This window comes from Aotus nancymaae, unplaced genomic scaffold (assembly GCF_030222135.1).
Source record: "Aotus nancymaae isolate 86718 unplaced genomic scaffold, 86718_ANA_hifiasm-v0.15.2.pri h1tg000019l, whole genome shotgun sequence".
Taxonomy (NCBI): Eukaryota; Metazoa; Chordata; class Mammalia; order Primates; family Aotidae; genus Aotus; species Aotus nancymaae.
In genome coordinates, this window is record NW_026988431.1 from 29,149,892 (window position 1) to 29,167,504 (window position 17,613).

Below are 17,613 nucleotides of genomic sequence, written 5' to 3' on the forward strand. Positions count from 1 at the left end.
CAAATGTATGTAAAGCCCTTCGGATGTCTGATACATTCTGAGCCTTCAACCCATCTGAGCTGTTGAAACTCTGGGCTTAAAGCGGGTCGGGTCAAAGAGGAATTGTGTGACACCTGCCTCTGTCCTTTCCAATGTGGACTCAAGGGAGAGTGTGTCTCACCCAGAACCCCAGTCCCTCTTTTGTAAGCTGGCGGTCATAAGATGTAACGAGGACAAAGGTTTAAACAAATGTTGGTCCCTATCTGGGACCTCTGAAGTCACTTTTAATGGATTTGGGGATTTTACGGATTTAAAAAGGGAATGCCTGCTGTATGGCCCATTTATAGACCTGTAGAGCAAAGAGAAAGAGATTAGTCATTCTGGGGACCTGAGTAGAAGCCGTTTTAAATGAGCGGCCCCACTCTGCCTTGAGACTGAGGCTTTCTGACGCTGTTTCACACTTGGGTTCCAGCACCCAGATGAGAAGACAGAGAAGGTGGAAGAGGAAGGAAGGGAGGGGGTAGAGCAGCAGCCGCCACCTCTCCCTGAGCAGGGGCAGAGTGGGTGGTTCCTTCCAGGTGGGCAAGGTGGGGGCTCCGTGGGTGCGCTGGGCAGGCGTGGAATCTATGCGGGAGGACTGCGCCTCTGCTCCTCTGGGTGTGTGGCTTGGCCCACTCAGGAGTCTCTTCCAGTGTAGACTCCAGGAGGGTACTCTGAGCTAGGAATGCCTTCCTGAGCCTGGCTGGCGGAGGCTCTGAGGCCATTCCTCCAGGCCCTGAGTGGGCGGAGGGCATATGAGCACTAACCCAGGAGCCAGGACCAGGCAGATCCCACTCCTCACCGCCTGGTGTAAGCCAGCCCCAAGACCCTCCAGGACGGTCTCAGCCTGGATCTGACTGCCTCTCCTGCCTGATTGTTGCGCTCCTTCACCGGCCTCGGCCAGCGAGTTCTCATAACGTGTACAGGTTTTCCTGCTTCCTTACCTTTCTGGGCAAAGGGAACAAGCACCCAGCATATTCGACTCTCTTGAAGTCCAGTCTCTCCTGCATGGCTAGGATCAAGCCCCTTCTCCCATTGCTCAGCAAATGAACTCAGAGCACTGGGTTAAGGTCTTGTCCTAGCTCTGGATTATATGTCCTTTAAGGGTAGGGGCCAAGTGTTTGTCACCTCTTGTTCTTTTAAACACATCACATACTGCATACATGAAGGGAGATGTGAGGGATGACTGGAAGGGGCCTCGTTTTCTCCATATGCAGGATGGGACTAGGCATGGCCGCCCCGCAGGGCTGGTGGAAACTCCAGTGCAATTCTGCCATGAGAGTCATCCCATCTCCTCCTCGCCTGCAGGGTCTCACTCGTCAGCTGTCCTCTTGGGCTCTGCAGCCTCCCCATCCTGTGGTCCTTTGCAAATCTCTCCCCTCTGAAGCCATTCTGTTCTTGATCCTGCATCTCTCTCAGCCCCCACCTCATTTCTGCCTCCTCTGAGCAAATCGTCTTTCCCACCTTCCCAGCCCTCTGCAGACTGCCTCAGCCTTGCCTGGGCATCATCTCCTGAGCTGCAGGGACCCATGGCTGGTGCTTCCTTCATTGGGAAATCCTTCCAGACTGTGCTTCCCGACCCTGGCAGCCCCACAAAGCTGGTTTAAGTGTCCCGGTGAGCAGCTGTGTCCACCAAGGTTCACTCCCCACAGTAGAGGGTTCTAGTGCGCATCCCTATCTGCTCTTTCCTTCTGCTGAGCACACAGGATATTCTGTCCCGCCTTTGTGGCAGCTGGACTGGGAGCACAGTGAAGAGGGTTACTTTGCACCAAAGCATTGCTTAGCAGTGCAGGATCTTCTAGGACTTCCTTCCCCTGCCCTATCGATCATGGCAGCTTATAATGAAATGGAATAACTCAGGATCCAAAAAGCCTGGGTTACTGAGACACTGGTTGGGGGCCTCTGAGGCCATTTCTCCTGGTCCTGAGCAGGCAGTGGGCACTACTGAGCTACTGCCCTGAGAGTCACCCAGATTACTGCAGGTTTCTGTGAGCAAGATCTAATCTTTTGTCGTGCCAAGTGACTAAGATTAGAGAGGTCTGTTATCACAGCATAGCCAAGGCTCTTCCCACTGATTTACGGATTAAAGAAGCATTTTAAATGAATTAATGGCTTGGTAAACTGTAAAGATCTGTGCACATTTTAGTTATTATTATTGTCAAAGTGTAGCAGGGCTGGGAACGTGACATGGCTAGGAGCGGGGAGGAATGGCCAGGGTGTGTCATGGAGAAAAACTACCTCTCATGTGTGATTTGCCAAGGGCTTGCGCAGGATCTGTTTCCATACTTAATCTCTGATGAAAGGTTATAATGAATCCGGTATCTGGTGCTATTGGCAGGAGATGGACCTTTCTTCCAGGTATTTAATTCCTGTGGTTGTGAAAGACAAAATGTATTTCTCCTGGATTTGCATGATTTCTCTCTCCCGTACACACACACACACACACACACACACAGCCACTGCCGATCTCTCTGAAGGTGTGTAATATAATATTTTAATATCAATTTGATACTGACTGGCTTCGGACTCCAGCTTAACTGTATCTCTCCATCTTTGAGAGTGGTTGAAGAAAATCACAATATGGCTTTGTTTCTTGAGCAAGAATCTGCTAATCAGTCACAAGATGGTGCTGTTCCCTCGAAGGTCTGTGTGAAGGGTTCTCAGGGCCTTCTCTTCTCAAAACCCTTCCCTCTGTCTCTTTTCTCCACAACTCTCCTTTAACTCATGGTGCTATAGGGAGAAAGCGGCCCTGTTTAATGAATAGTTGTGATGTTGCTAGTTAAACAGAAGGTAAGTAAATAAACTGTTGCCTGGTTCTCCTGCTCCATTTCCCCCTTAATGGCCCTCGAGAGATTCCACTACTTCTCTCCCGTGGGCCAGTGAACATCAGTGGGAAAAGAGGGGCCTCCCCACCATTTCAGTCCATCCTGACTCTTCAGAATGACTCAGCTGGGGAGATTGGGCTGGACCAGAACGAGGTGTACAGCCTGGTTTGAGTCCAGGCCTGGCCAGTTACTATCTGTATGAAGTTGGTCACGATGGTTGCTTCCTCAGGATCAGAGTCCTCACCTTTGAATGGGGCATCTGTCATGGAGGATCACCCCAGGGGGCTTTGGGCCAAAGGATAATTGATGGAGATACAATATTTAGTTATCACTGTATTTGCGCTTTCTTTTTTCAAGAAGGGTCAAAGAAGGATGGAATAAAAAAGGTTCTTGCACACTGTTCCTTTTCTGGCTTTTTTTTTTTTTAAAGACAGAGTTTTGCTCTTTTCGCCCAGGCTGGAGTGCAGTGGCTCAATCTCAGCTCACTACAACCTCCCACCTCCCGGGTTCAAGCGATTCTCCTGCCTCAGCCTCCCAAGTAGCTGGGATTACAGGCATGTGCCACCATGCCTAATTTTGTATTTTTAGTAGAGACGGGTTTTCTCCATGTTGGTCAGGCTGGTCTTGAAAAACTCCCAACCACAGGTGATCCACCTGCCTCAGCCTCCCAAAGTGCTGAGATACAGGTGTGAGCCACTGCGTCCCAGCCCTTTTCTGGCTTTTTTGTTCAGCCCTTGAGGGGCTGGATTATGTGGGCAGAAGGAGTGGTGCAGTGAAGTGGGCTTCTTAGGACTGGGGTTGGGGGAGGGCATAGCTTCGAGTGTATACAGGGAGGTGACCCTAACCCTGGGGTCTGGGCTTTGTAGGGTTTCCAGGCTTAGGTGAGAAGCAGGGCCATTAAATAGCCTCAAATGTGAAAGAGACCAAAGACCCACGATGGCACCCGTGAATGCACAGGCATCCAAGGACCTTCAGATGGCTCTAAGAGTCAGACCCAAGCATGGTTGATGTTGAATTTCCAGCCAGACAGCAGGATGGGGGTTTGAAATGAGATTTAACTGATTTAAAGAAATAACTGATTTTTTTCTTTTTGCACATCCAAGCTTGTGAAGTGAGAATGTCTCTCTCAGTACTGATAAGAGCTTAATCAATGTGAGCTCTTGGAGTGTTTTTCATGCCCACTCACTCATGGTTGCAGCCATCCAAAAAATCAGATTCACGGGCATCTCTTCACCTTGTTATCCTTCACTTACCTTTGAATATACCAAAGGTCTATCAAGCCTATGAATTTCTCAGTGGTCTAAGCACAAATGGGCCTCCCCCAGGCTCTGCTGTATGGACAGCTCACCTCACAGGGTTTGAGAACCACCCACACCAGTCTCATGAGGGGGCCATTAAAAGTGCCATTCCTGGGTCCCCTTTAGACCCATAGAAGTAGACTCTGGCTGGGTGGAGGGTGTTGGGAATTTGCATTTTAACAACATCCTCTATGAGCATCTCACACTCAAGAAAGTTAGTTAAGCTTTGCTCTAGAAGTGAAATGAAATGACACCATTATATTCCTTGCTGACATCTGAGAAGACAGATTTTCTGGGCAGCAGTAGCACTGGTTGTGACCATGTGATCAATTATGACTATGATATTAATTCTGTTTTGTGCCATGGACTTAGCTGTTTGCATCCAATCCTACTTCTGGATATAAACTCAAGAGCAGTGATCGGGCCTTCTCAGAGCTCAGCAGAACTTCACTGAAGGAATAAGCACTGTCTGGTACATGTCTGGTACCTGCCTGATACCAGGCTGATGGGTTGACAGTTGCATTACCTCTAATCCCCGTGGCCATGGACCCTTGGGATCTATGTCAAGAGTACTTCCTTTGTTTGCAAGATGCAGGTGCTGGCAGGGTGCAGTGGCTTAAACTTGTAATCCTAGCAGTTTGGGAGGCAGAGGCGGGCAGATCACTTGAGGTCACGAGTTCAAGACCAGCCTGGCCAACATGGTGAAACCCCATCTCTACTAAAAATACAAAAATTAGCCAGGTGTGGTGGTGCAGGCCTGTAATCCCAGCTACTTGAGAAGCTGAGGCAGGAGAATCACTTGGACCCAGGAGGCAGAGGTTGCAGTGAGCTGAGATTGCACCACTGCACTCCATCCTGGGTGACAGAGTGAGACTCCATCTCAAAAATAAAATAAAATAAAATAAAATAAGGTCCAGGTGCTGTCTGTTCTATGACAGACCTATATAACAACATAAATTCGTGACAAGTTACATCAATAGCAAAATTAGAATATTTTAATAGTAATATTATAATAGAATAAAGGTTCGGGAGGGCAACCAATCTTCCAGAATCTGAAGGTTGGCATTCATTGTTCACGAACTCAGCTGAAGGCAGTGCCTTCCAAATTTTGTTAAATTGCCGTGGGAAAGACCAGGGTTAGTTGCAGGGAATCATTTTCCAAGCAGAACCATTTCAAATGCTAAAACTGTCCCCTGAGGTTGCATGGAGCCTCCCTTCCTGAGTGAGATCTTTGGAAATAAGGTGGCTTTGGAAATAAGCCTGTCTGTAACAGTGGTTTCCACAAAGACTTCAGTCTCGTGACATTGGACATTGTTTGGACATTGACATAAATATTTTGGCATATCACCATATGAGGCCTTTTCAGAGGTGGCTTCTAGTATGCTTCTGGAGGGGGTCTTCCAAGAAGAGTGACACTTAAGGGTCATATGTGGCCATGACCCATACCCAGCTGCTCCAGAGGACATGATGAGCCAGAGCTGTCTGGCAAATGGCCAGATGCAGAGTCAGTCTGGGGGCTGTGGATGGCATGGGTAGTCAGGTCAGGATCCTTCATGCCAATCTGTAGCTTCTTGCTCTCCCCACCTCTCCTCCTGCTCTCACCAACCCCCATGCTCCCAGTCTCACACTGCCCACCGCACACACCCTGGGAGGCCCTAATGTAAATGAGGCCCTAATGAAGTAAGAGCTGAGGGAAGTTCCGTGGAGAACCCTATATTAGCACTGCTTTGTACAAAGTCAGTCTCCAATAAATATCATATTTGTTGAAGAATGGCTTCCTTCATTGCCTTCTGTCTCTCAACCTCTATCACATAGCAGCAGTGTCTCTCAACCTAGGCACCCACCTCTCTGGAGGCAGTGAGAAGAGCCTGAGAAAATGATGATGGTACGAGCGTGTCTGAAACCAGAAAAGCCAGCCTTACTTTGGCCTATTTTGTGGGTCACAGCTTGCCATCCAGCTTGGTGACAGTGGATATCCACTCCGCTTCATCACTTGCTTTGCTGACATCTCAGACTGCCTCTCTACTCCTCGGAATACAGGCTGAAGTCCAGACAGGGAAGTGCATGTGAACCCACCTCACCTGCTGCCAGGGAGGTGTGGGAGGTTCTTCCCATTACTCTGAGATGAGGGGGTCTCGTCTCCATATTGAAGGTGTGGGAGGTTGGGCATCGGGACCATTTCATAGGCTTCCTCGGGTCTTCGCTATGCTGTAGTTTTCTTGGTTTGAAACGTACCCCAGAAAGACAGTGATAAACATGAGGATCTAAGGACAGAAAGGTCCAGGGTTCCTATGAACAGCACTTAGATGACCCATCCTTGGGGCTTCTCAGTCCCTGCTCTGGTGCCTGCGTACAGGTAATGAGCAGAGGCTGTACTTCCCAACATGGCAGCATCCAGAATGGCCTCTAGGTACAGGAAGTGAGGATCTGAGCGGGAGGGAGCCAGCCCCTCCCATAGTCCGTGCTGATGCTAAACCCAGGTGTAAAGAGCTACAGCCAGGCTCCCCAGGCTCCCAGTGGCTCTGGCTGTTAATAACTCAGCCACCCCCTTCTTCCTCTCACCCCTGCCGCTCTGCAGGGTGCGGGCAGTCAGCGGGAGAGTGGAGCTGCCTGGCAAGGAGGGCAGATACACTTTTTCTCTCTCCATTTAGGACTCCCCCCAGGGCTGGTGAGGGGCCTGGCTGTCTCAGTGGCATCCTTGCTGGAGGACCCAGCACTGAAGTGAGCCTGGACATCTGAGGGCCCCTTCCAAGGGGCCTGGGAAGACTCTGCCTCCCATCCCTGACCCACACAGCACAGGTGCACAGGGGCCCTTAGGAACCGTGGGGAGGACTCTGGGAGGAGGGGGTAGGGAAGGCAAATGAGGACTGGGGTTTTTTTTCTTGTTTAAAAATACAAAAAGGAAATGACGTGTTAACATTAGTGAATATAGGCAGCTGTGGAAGAGGCAAGGTCCACTCTCTGGAGCAGGGCAGTTGCCTGGGCTGGGGTCATATGAGGCCGGCCTCCTTCTCCTGCACATTGTACTCCTTGTTCTTCGTCACCCTCCAGCTGATGAAGCAAAGCAGCAGCATGCCCAGCGCCTTGTAGCCCATCTGCAGGCCCAGGTACCTGTGGGCAGGAGGAGGCAGGACTGGTGAGGGAGGAGCTCTGCAGCCCAGATCCCAGGGCCAGGACTGGTGAGGGAGGAACTCTGCAGCCCAGATCCCAGGGCCAGGACTGGTGAGGGAGGAACTCTGCAGCCCAGATCCCAGGGCCAGGACTGGTGAGGGAGGAACTCTGCAGCCCAGATCCCAGGGTCAGGACCACTGGGAAGAGTGGCGTCATTCCCACGCTGGCCCATGGAGGGTGTGGGCACCATCCAGGTGGGGATCACTTTCCTCATTTCTTTGACCCAAAAGGGAACAAAGCTGCAGGGAAGCAGGCAGGGAGTAGGCATGGGACTCCTAATCCAGTGCTCGCCATCCCTCCACCAGCTCCTTCCAGAAGGCCAGAGGGGACCCAGCTGCCCCAGCCAGCCCCAGAGGGTCCTCTCCTCCAAGCAGAGTCAGAAGGAGAGGGGCATCTTCTCACTGCTCTCTTGGCATGTCCCTTTTGCAGCCTTCTCTGCTGCTCCCATACCATTTCCAGCCCCTGCCTCGTCCCCTCAAGCCCACCTTCCCACTGTTTCTGGGTCATAGGACAACAACAGCAGGTGAGGTAGAAGGGGTCAGAACCCAATGGCACTGCAGCTGGACTTGGCCCATTGAGGCAGGTTGCTCCCCCTCCCCCCACCCTGGACCTCTGCCAGGATCCAAGATGTGGCCCCTCTGTCTCTGAGCAGCAGCAGGCTGGCCTCCACTGTTCCACAGCCATGGGCTCTTCCTCGGGCTCCAGCCACCCCCGCCCCTTCTTCCTGCTGCTGCCCCTTCCAAGGGCTTTTGGGTCATGGAAGCCCCTGAACATCTCACTGTGAGCCCTGAAATGCCTGTTATAGTAGCCCCTGCTCTCTGTCCATGGCATGGCAGGCCCTCACGTTCTCTTCCCCGGAAGCCCGACAGACCCCACAGTAGCTACCGGACACATGACTACTGTCCTGTCAAGCCCACAGCCTGGCTCCGGGACACTGTGTACTGGGCCCTCACCTGTCTCGGAGAGCATCATTGTCGTAGTAGGCACAGGCCCCTCGCCTCCCCAAGCACAGTGAGTTCCACCGGATGCAGGAGTGGTCAATGGTGAGGCCATAGAGGGCTGGAGATGGCAGCCAGGCTGGAAGAGAGTTCAGAAAGCCCCGGTCAGGTGGAGCTGTGGGCAGAGGTGCCCAGCGGGAGAGGGAGCCAAGTCCCCTGCACGGCTCACATATATGAGAACGGCTCTGCCACACCCATAGGACTTACAGTGACTCTGGAAAGCAGAATGGCTTTCAGTGAAGCCTGAGTTTCTCTTTCACCAGAAGCCTTAGAAGAGAAAAGGGACCTGGGCCATTCTTTCCAGGCAGAGTGAGTCACAGGGGTCTCCTTGATGCCAGTTCAGACACCCAACATAGTTCTCCTGAGACCAGCTCAGAGTGGAGATACACGGACCTCCACTGTGTGGCAGGAGGCTCTAGAGGCATCGACTTCTCAGATTCTCACACTGGTCCCGAGGTGTGGGTGCCCGCTTTTTAGCGAAGAGGAAGGGGCTCTGGGCTGGCACACCGTTACACAGCCAAGAGAAGTCAAGGCTGGACTTTGAACCCTGGTTTACGGAGGTTCCAATCCCACACACTTCTACCACACCAAGCTGCCCTTTTTAGTGAAGAGGAAGGGGCTCTGGGCTGGCACACTGTTACACAGCCAAGAGAAGTCAAGGCTGGACTTTGAACCCTGGTTTACGGAGGTTCCAATCCCACACACTTCCACCACACCAAGCTGCCCTATTGGATTAGACAACACCTGCCTGCAGACCTCCCAGCACCTGGCTGCTCAGAGCTTCTGCTCCAGGCCCCAAACTTCCCAGCAACTGAGTGCTAAGATTTGACTCACCAGGGGCTATGCTTTCCTGGCTGTTAAATATTCCAGACCCCCCACCTGCCCTGTACCACTAGCTCCAGTTCTAGGCAGTCACTGGACTGGGGAGGGGCTTGTCCAGGATTTATACCGAGGCTGGCCCATCCCATTCTCAGAACCACGGTGCTGAGAACAGCCACCCAGACTTTGTTACGGCCCTGTGAGCAGCTGCTTCCAGAAGAAAGACAGGCAATATTCCACCTGCAGCGCTGCTCAAGTGGGAAACTGCAAGAAGCAGCCTCTCCACTCAGATCCTGCCCACTCCCAGGTCTCCAGGAGAACGGGGGGATGAAAACTGGCCAGAGTGACATATGACACTTCCCTGAATAGAAACAAAGTCCAGAACCATTTTCAACCCAATCCCAATGGGTAATTTTGAAACTCTAATAGAAAGTCCTTTTCTCTACCCAAGAATGGACTGTGTTCTTGGGTGATAAATGGAAGCCCTCCAGGACTGGGTTTTCTCACTGCGGTCCCACATTGAGTTATCTGAGCTCAAACGGAAAAACAAATGCAGCAAGTGCTTTGAGCAGTGTGAGAGAGTCCTCGTTTTCAAGGTCATTTTTGAGGTTGCTGGAGGAAGCAGGAAAGTGTTCTTTAGAGCCTACCCTAGCTGCTGGATGGGCTGAGAGGAATGCGAGGTCTCCTTCCCAGCAGATGTTTTAGAGAAAGTTAAGTTATAAATGTAAACAAGTAGCTCTGATGATGATGGAGCCTCTGCCGGGAGGACAGGTAGATCCTGCTGCCCTGCTTCCTCTGTGTTTATAATGCAGGCAGGAGGAGCAGGGTCTGAAGGGGCTCAAAGGAGTTCAGCAGGGACTAGAGGAACAAGAAATCCCACTGAAAAAGCTGGTTCTTTCCTATCATCCAAACACTTCTCCCAACCTGCGGTTGGATTGGGCCCTGCAAGGGCTCCCGCTCAGCTGGCCCCAGGAGGGACATCACCAACACATCCTAAAATGGGGATGGAAGCCACTGCAGGGTGCAGTGTAGACCTGGCCCCTGGGTAATAACGCACAGTGGGCTATACACGATTTCAGCATTTATGGTCAGAAACGACATCTGATAGTAACTGAACTTCCTCTTGCTGGAGTCTCCATATTCCCCTCTGTAGTTTGCACCCTTAATTAATACATCCTCAGTTCAATTAGGTCCCTTTACTTCTGTGTGCCTGTCATCACAAAGATCTCTCTATTACTGCCTTAAGTCTAGTGCATGGATGTGTCAAGAAGGAACAGCCGGCTGGGCGTGGTGGCTCACGCCTGTAATCCCAACACTTTGGGAGGCCAAGGCAGGTGGATTACAAGGTCAGGAGTTCAAGACCAGCCTGGTCAGAATGGTGAAACCCTGTCTCTACTAAAAATACCAAAATTAGCCCGGCGTGGTGGTGGGTGCCTGTAATCCCAGCTACTTAGGAGGCTGAGGCTGATAATTGCTTGAACCTGAGAGGTGGAGTTTGCAGTGAGCTGAGATCCTGCCACTGCACTCCAGCCTGGGCAACAGACCAAGACTCTGTCTCAAAAAACAAAAACAAAAAAAAGAAGGAACAGCCGGTGTGAGCAGTTCAGGAATGGGCCTGCATTGTGCCCCAGCCCTCAGCCCAGGCACCCCAGGAGAGCCGGGGGTTCCCTGCTCCCTCCTCAAGCTGCTCGCCCTCCCTTGTGGCACTGCTGATCACTTGTGCCAGCTCCATTCCTCTGGTGGGCTCTGGACTGCTTGAGGGTGAGCAGGACTCATCAGCAGAGGTCCTCTCATGGAAGAAACTTTTGCTGAATACCTTCAGGAGGAGTGAATTTTGTAAAATGGAAAGGGAGCCAGAGCTGGGCTTGGCGGCTGCTCTGGCTGGGCAGAAATGCAAAGTTTTGTTCTACAGTGAGTTTTGGGGGAAAGATTTAAAAACACCTGCCTTTAACACTCTATTAGGTATTCTCAGCTGTGTTCACTCTTCATTTTTCTTACATAACTTAGTTAGGAATGAATGCCATAGATGGAGTGTTTCCTAACCTCAAGCAATCTGGGAAACCATCCACGTGGGGTTTTGGCATCTGCCGTTGATTACGCACAGCTTCTCTTTGCTATGGTGATGAGATGGTGCCTCCTCCATCACTACCCTGCACCCAGAGCCTGCGGATACCCCATTGCCTAGGGCAGCTTTTTAGGAAGAGGGGTCTTAGACACTTACCCAGCAAGCGCATCAGCAAGAACTGCACCCCGATGGCAAATGACTTTTCCTCCTGGTTCACCACACTGGAAAGACAGACAGGAAATCAGCAGGAGGCGGATTGAGGGCTGCACGATCCCTTGGGTCCGGGACAGCCAGCCTTGGAGCAGGTCAGAACCGGCCTTCATGTGGCCTGACAAGCCCTCTGGAGACTGGCTTCACCTGGGCTGAATGCTCTAGTTCTTCACATTGGTGGTTCTCAAAGCGTGGGCCCTGGATCATCAGCATCCCCTGGGAACTTGCTAGATATGCAGATTTTCAGGCCCACCCCAGACTTACTGACTCAGAAAGTCTGGGGGTGGGGCCCAGCAATCTGTATTTTACCTCCAGGAGATTCTGATGTACCACTGAGAACCACCGGTCTGTGTGATTTTCAGGGCTGCCCAGACCTCCCTTCAAGAGGCAGAGAGCAGTAGTGGCTAGGAGCAGAAAGAGGGATGCTGTGGGTATGTTGATAGCAGCAGGTCTGAACAACTCCCACAGAGTGTCTTATACCAGTAAAAGACAGCCCTGCTGCAAAGGGTAATTAGGGCCCTTGGGCTGCAGCTTCTGTGCACAGCTAAAAGAATTCCCTACTCTGGGCCAGCTCCATGGGTGTGTGCATACAACTCCACCCTCAGAAAGGTCCCATGTTCGGCTTTAATGCTCTGCTGCGGCTGTCTGGAAATTCTTAATTTTTGAGCCAGGGGCTTTAACATTTTCATTTGCCATAGATCCTGCAAATTAAGTAGCTGGTCCTGCCCCTAACCCTCTTCCTCCAAGAGAGGAAAATGTGTTTGGCTGAGGAAGGAGATTCAGAGAGAGCTGGGGATGGCTCTGCCATTCCAGCTGGGGAGTAGAGAGAGGGAGGACACCCTCACACAAGGTGGGGAGCCAGGAGCTGCCCAGCAGAGGCACTTGATGAGTGACTTGACTCCAGGACTCTGTGTTCTCTGAGCACACACACTCCCGGTGGACGCTTGTTGGGAAGAGCCTTCGGTCTAAGGGGACAGTGAGGAAGGGCACTCAGAAGTAATCCTCAGGTCTCTACACATGGTTTGTTTCACCACCACCATCACAGTTCTGCTAGCAAACTGGAAAGGGACCTTTTTCCAGCCCCCTGAGGGATGGCCCAGTGAGAGAAGTACTCACTGGGGAATAGACAGGGGAAGAGGCACCCCTTGGGACCCCGATGCAAAGTGTCTCAAATCCTGTTGTGTTTACAGGTCCCTCCAGTGGTCCAGTTCACAATAGATGCCTGCCCTGTCTTGGCCCTTGCCCTGGGCAGACTCACCTAGATTCTCAATGAATGGGTCTTGGACACCCCAATTTGACTTTTGATTGAGATCTTGGGCCCCTTCTAGTCTCTGTCCCATCTGGCCTGAAGGAAAGCTGGCTTTCTGACCACTCTTTCTCCTTCCACATTTTCAGCCAGCCTTCACTTCCAGCTTGTGTTCCTATGGCTAATTGGGGGCCAGGACTCATACAAATAATGCTTGGGTCACCTACAAAGTCATCTTTTTTTTTTTTCCTCCCTGAGACAGAGTCTTGCTCTGTCGCCCAGGCTTGGAGTACAGTGGCTCAATCTTGGCTCACTGCAGCCTCTGCCTCCTGGGTTCAAGCAATTTTCCTGCCTCAGCCTCCCAAGTAGCTGGGACTACAGGTGCCTGACACCATGCCTGGCTAACTTCTGTATTTTTAGTAGAGATGGGGTTTCACCATGTTGGACAGGCTGGTCTCAAATGCCTGACCTCAGGTGATCTGCCTGCCTCAGCCTCCCAAAGTGCTTGGATTACAGGTGTGAGGCACTGCACCCAGCCTTCAAATTTATCTTTGAGCCTCTCCTTCACACTAAATAGCATCCATTCTGTCATCTTTCACAGTGGGATTTATCTTTAATTCATTGTGGCATCCTGGGGCCTCCTCTCCATCCCCTACCCCTGCCCGACCTAGAAAGGAGAGATTTTCTAGAGAAGCCCATCCTGTGGTTGAAATGATGCTCTGTTCTTCATGACTTTCTCGTCCCTGGGATTTGACAGGATTCCTCTGGGAAGTGATTTGACAGGGATTGCCCTTTCCCCTGCTATGTAGGGACTTGCCAGGGAGATTTCCTTACCCTGTCACCTGTCCTCATCATGGCCTCATGTAGTTTTATGTCAGGGCTAGAAGGTCCAGTGTGGTCCATCTGACCCAAGGTGCAAGAGGGGAAGCCCACTGTAGAGTCTCAGGTGAAGTTGTCAGTATTTTGAATGTGGAGGATGGGGAGCAGTAGAGAAGCGGGTGACAGTGGTGTCAGGGGAGGCAACACACCGTGGGCTACAAGTATCCCTGCAGCTTCTTGCTGAGTAAGCTAAAAATGCAAGGTCCTGACTACTGTTTTTCTGCACCATTTCTCGGGGTTGTGGTTGCGATGGGCAACCCTGAGGCATGAGCTATCGTTTCCTCCAAGACCAAGAGCAGCCTTGCTTACTGCTCAGCATACAAGTGGTTGCCCCTGTAGGATTTGGGGGGCAAGGATAACTGACACACCCTAAGTCGTGTGCTGCTTTCTGTGCTGTAATAAAGTATTTTGTCTTTGACCCAGGACTCTCACATCTTCTGCCAGCAGCCTTGAAATAGTAGTTTGATAGCTTTCAAGCTAACTCGATAGCTCACTCAGAAATAGGGTAAAATCCCAGATCCCAACAGCTGGCTGCATCCACTCCTTCCTTTTCTCCTGGACTTCTGGGGGAAATAGGTCCTAGACACCTAGGTAGCTGTTTATTATTATTATTATTATTTGGGTAATAGTGATAACCAATATGTAGAACAGCTTATATTTACAAAGCAATTTACCATACAATCATGACACCAGCCCTTTGAGGTGGATATCATTATCACCATTTCGTAAATGAGGAGATGAGGCTCAGTGAGGTTAGACAACACCCCACCACAGCCAGTATGTGGCATAGCAGGGACTTTGATCCTGGCACCGGGAGTGCAAATCTGTGTTTTTCCCCTTTCTGCTCTCGAGGTGAGTGAGGCCAGGAGGGAGGGCAGTGGGGTTGGGTTAGGTGAATTTGGTACAAATGTTGTTTTCTCCTTGCAGCCAGTGAGGTGAAGAGCGGGTCATTCCCAGTGAAAACCTCAGAGGCATTCATTGCCAGCTGCCAGCAGTAACGGGACACCCCGTTCCTCCCCTCCAGCCCTGGCCAGCTGCTCCCTTCCTGACCTGGGGACTTGGTCCTGGAGCCAAGCATACTAGGATTTTCTCATTTTCATCCTTTTCCATAGCTCTCACTCAGACTCTGAAACTTTCCACATTTTTCTGCCTTGGTTTTATGTATCCAACTAAATTCTCTTTGCTCTTCTCATTTCGTTTAGGATTTAAAAATAAGCAAACCTATAGGTTTTTCCACAGTGTGGAGTTGGCAGCCTGGCTTCCACACGTGGCTCAGCCATTCACCGGCTCTGCCATACTAGGCTAGTGATTTAGCCTCCAATGTGCAGAGTGGAGGCGCCAACAGGGCCTGTGTCACACGGATGGACGCTGTGGGACTGAATGAGGCCCTGCAATGAGGAGCTCAGCACAGAGCATGCTGGCAGGGCTCCCAGCACCGCTGCCATTAGTATTATTTCCCCCGGCAAAAGATCCTTGCACATTGTCATTCAAAGGACTCCGAGGGCCAGAGAGGGGGAGAGATGAGAAACAGGCAACTAGGCACAAAGTCAAAGGGCGATGTGGGGAAGGAGAAGCCATGCCCCAGACCCTCAGGGGTGCCACTCACCGCAGAACCATCATGTAGAGGGGGTTGTGGGAGATGCAGGCTATCAGGGACACGAAGGAAATGAGGAAGGTGGCCGGGAGAAGGAAGTGGGCACAGGGGGCAGGGCACGATCCCGTTTTTGCTGAAGCGGATCCCTCAGTCACACAGCTGCAGTTCAAATAGATCTTGAAGAGGAAAGGGAGGGAAAGGGGGGAAATTTGTTATTATTTCACTTTCACACACTTCAGACACCTGCACCAGCTCTTGCTGGAGACTTAGGTTTCAACCCTTGTGTTTGGATCTGGTTCCCAGGGAAGCTGGGTGAGGCTGTGGAGGCCAGCTGAGGGTTTCAAGCTGCCCCAGGGGTCCCACCTCTGTCACTGGGCAACAGAAACTGTCTTCTGGGGTGGGCTGGGCTCCTCCAGAAGTCACACCTGCATCTGGAGGCCCAGGAACACTGCCGGGCGAGGCCCCCACCCAGCTTGGAGCCAGGGAACCAGGAGGGCTCTCCTTTGGGTCAGGCCCCCTGTGCCCAGCAGTGGTGGTTTTACAGATTGTTGTTTTTACTGTTTGTGTTATTATTATTATTATTTTGAAATGGAGTCTCACTCTGTCACTCAGGCTGGAGTACAGTGGCATGATCTCGGTTTACTGCAACCTCTGCTTCCCAGGTTCAGGTGATTCTCCTGCCTCAGGCTCCTGAGTAGCTGGGATTACAGGCATGTGCCACCTGTATTAGGTCCAAGTAATTTTTGTATTTTTAGTAAAGATGCAGTTTCACCATGTTGGTCAGGCTGGTCTCGAACTCCTGACCTTGTGATCCACCCGCCTCGGCCTCCCAAAGTGCTGGGATTACAGGCATGAACCACCACGCAGGCCTATTATTGTTATTTTTTGAGTCAGAGTCTCATTTTCGTTACCCAGGCTGGAGATATGATCTCAGCTCACCGCAACCTCCATTTCCCGGGTTCAAGCAATTCTCCTGCCTCAGCCTCCGGAGTAGCTGGGATTACAGGCACACATCACCATGCCCGGCTAATTTTTTGTATTTTTAGTAGAGACGGGGTTTCACCATGTTGGCCAGGCTGATCTTGAACTCCCAATCTCAGGTGATCCACCTGCCTCAGCCTCCCAAAGTGCTGGGATTACAGGCATGAGCCATCGTGCCTGGCCAGCTGTTTGTGTATTTATTGCAGAGGGAGGCGTAAGCAGTAGCAGGGCAGTGGGAACACAGTGGAATTCCCTGAGTTCTGAATCTGTCAGGTCTTTGCCGGAGCTCCCTGCCTGGGAACAATTCCTGCCTATAAGGGACTCCAGAGAAGGCGGCCCCTATCTCCACTCTGCAAGTCCATATGGCTCAATACTGTTGTGCAACTCTGGTGGCCACTGCCCTTGTCCAGTGGTTTTCACCTTACTGATGGCCCAGCCTGTGACCATTTCAGTGTCCTAGCAGTTACGGGCTAATATTGGAACTAATGGACTAGTATGTTTCCTTCTGTCAACAGTGGTAACTATGCACCCTCTTCACTTGGCTCCCAGGAAACTTCAAAGTTAGTTATATACAATATTGCTGTTACTTTTCTCAGTTTGGATTTTTTAAATAGAGATTTTTTTTTCTTTATAATGTAGTGATTTTTTCCTTGGCATTTTGCTAATGGATTTTTGTCTGGAGGTACGTACGCTGTTATGGGAAACTTGCCAAGATTATTTCTGGAAGTAGGTGACTCAGAGGTAAGTTAACAAAGATAAGAAAACCACAGAAGCTACCACAACTGGAAGGCAACTCATAGAGCATCTTGTCCAAGTTCCTTGTCCTTCCTCTGGCTGAGAGCCACGCTCCTTTGCCCGCAGAAGTGGCAGTGGCAGCAGACTTGCCCTGTCCTTTCAGAGGAGGTTGGTAAGTAAGTGCTAGCCTTGTCCATCCCTGCACACAGGCTTAAGGGAGTAAGGCATGTTCTGCTTAGGCTAAGTGCACAGTCTTCTCATTGCTCAGCAGTTCCTAGGCCTGGCCTGCCCGGCTTTGGCCCCTGGCTGCTCCCTGGCCAGCTGGGTGTGACAGTCCTCCTGCGGCACCAAACCTGGCCTTTTCTCTTCTTTCCTGCAGCATGCCCAGTACACTCATGCCCTGGGGACTTGCACTTGCTGTTCCGTTTATCTGGAGTGCGTTGCTCCCAGACGCGCATCGAATTCTGTTCTTTTGGTTGTTCAGTTCTAATATCACCCACTCCGGGAGGCTCCTGGGAACTCTCTGTCCGAGTAAGTCCTTCCATGGCATGGGTCACTTTCTAGAATTATCGTGTGTATTTATTTGATAGAATGCACACCCCATGAGAACAGGAACCTTGTCGGATGTGTTCACCCTCACATCCTCAGCACTCACAGCTGTGCCCAGTGTTCCCTGTTTATCGAATAACCAAACAAATGACTCAAGTCAGTTTGCTGCTGGCTGATCCTAGGAGGTCTGGAGCCACAGAGAAATGGGCTTTACTCTGCCAAGCG

General features: G+C 51.2%; 2 protein-coding genes across 2 annotated transcripts in view; both read right to left on the reverse strand.

Moving 5' to 3' along the window:
* Positions 1 to 211: 211 nt before the first annotated feature.
* Positions 212 to 6,311, reverse strand: LOC105716539 (uncharacterized protein C3orf36). The gene is given in 5 exon segments (XM_064378496.1): positions 212 to 432; positions 434 to 639; positions 642 to 769; positions 772 to 950; positions 6,223 to 6,311. Coding segments are annotated over 5 exon segments (651 nt in total). The 3' UTR covers positions 212 to 383.
* SLCO2A1 (solute carrier organic anion transporter family member 2A1) overlaps positions 5,115 to 17,613 on the reverse strand; it is an 89,680-nt gene continuing 77,181 nt past the window's right edge. The window contains exons 11-14 of the mRNA XM_012451193.2: positions 15,136 to 15,299; positions 11,351 to 11,415; positions 8,266 to 8,389; positions 5,115 to 7,252 (exon numbers count right to left, since the gene is read on the reverse strand). Coding sequence (XP_012306616.1) covers positions 7,132 to 7,252; positions 8,266 to 8,389; positions 11,351 to 11,415; positions 15,136 to 15,299 — 474 coding nt within the window. The 3' untranslated portion in view covers positions 5,115 to 7,131. The remainder of the gene's footprint in view (positions 7,253 to 8,265; positions 8,390 to 11,350; positions 11,416 to 15,135; positions 15,300 to 17,613) is intronic.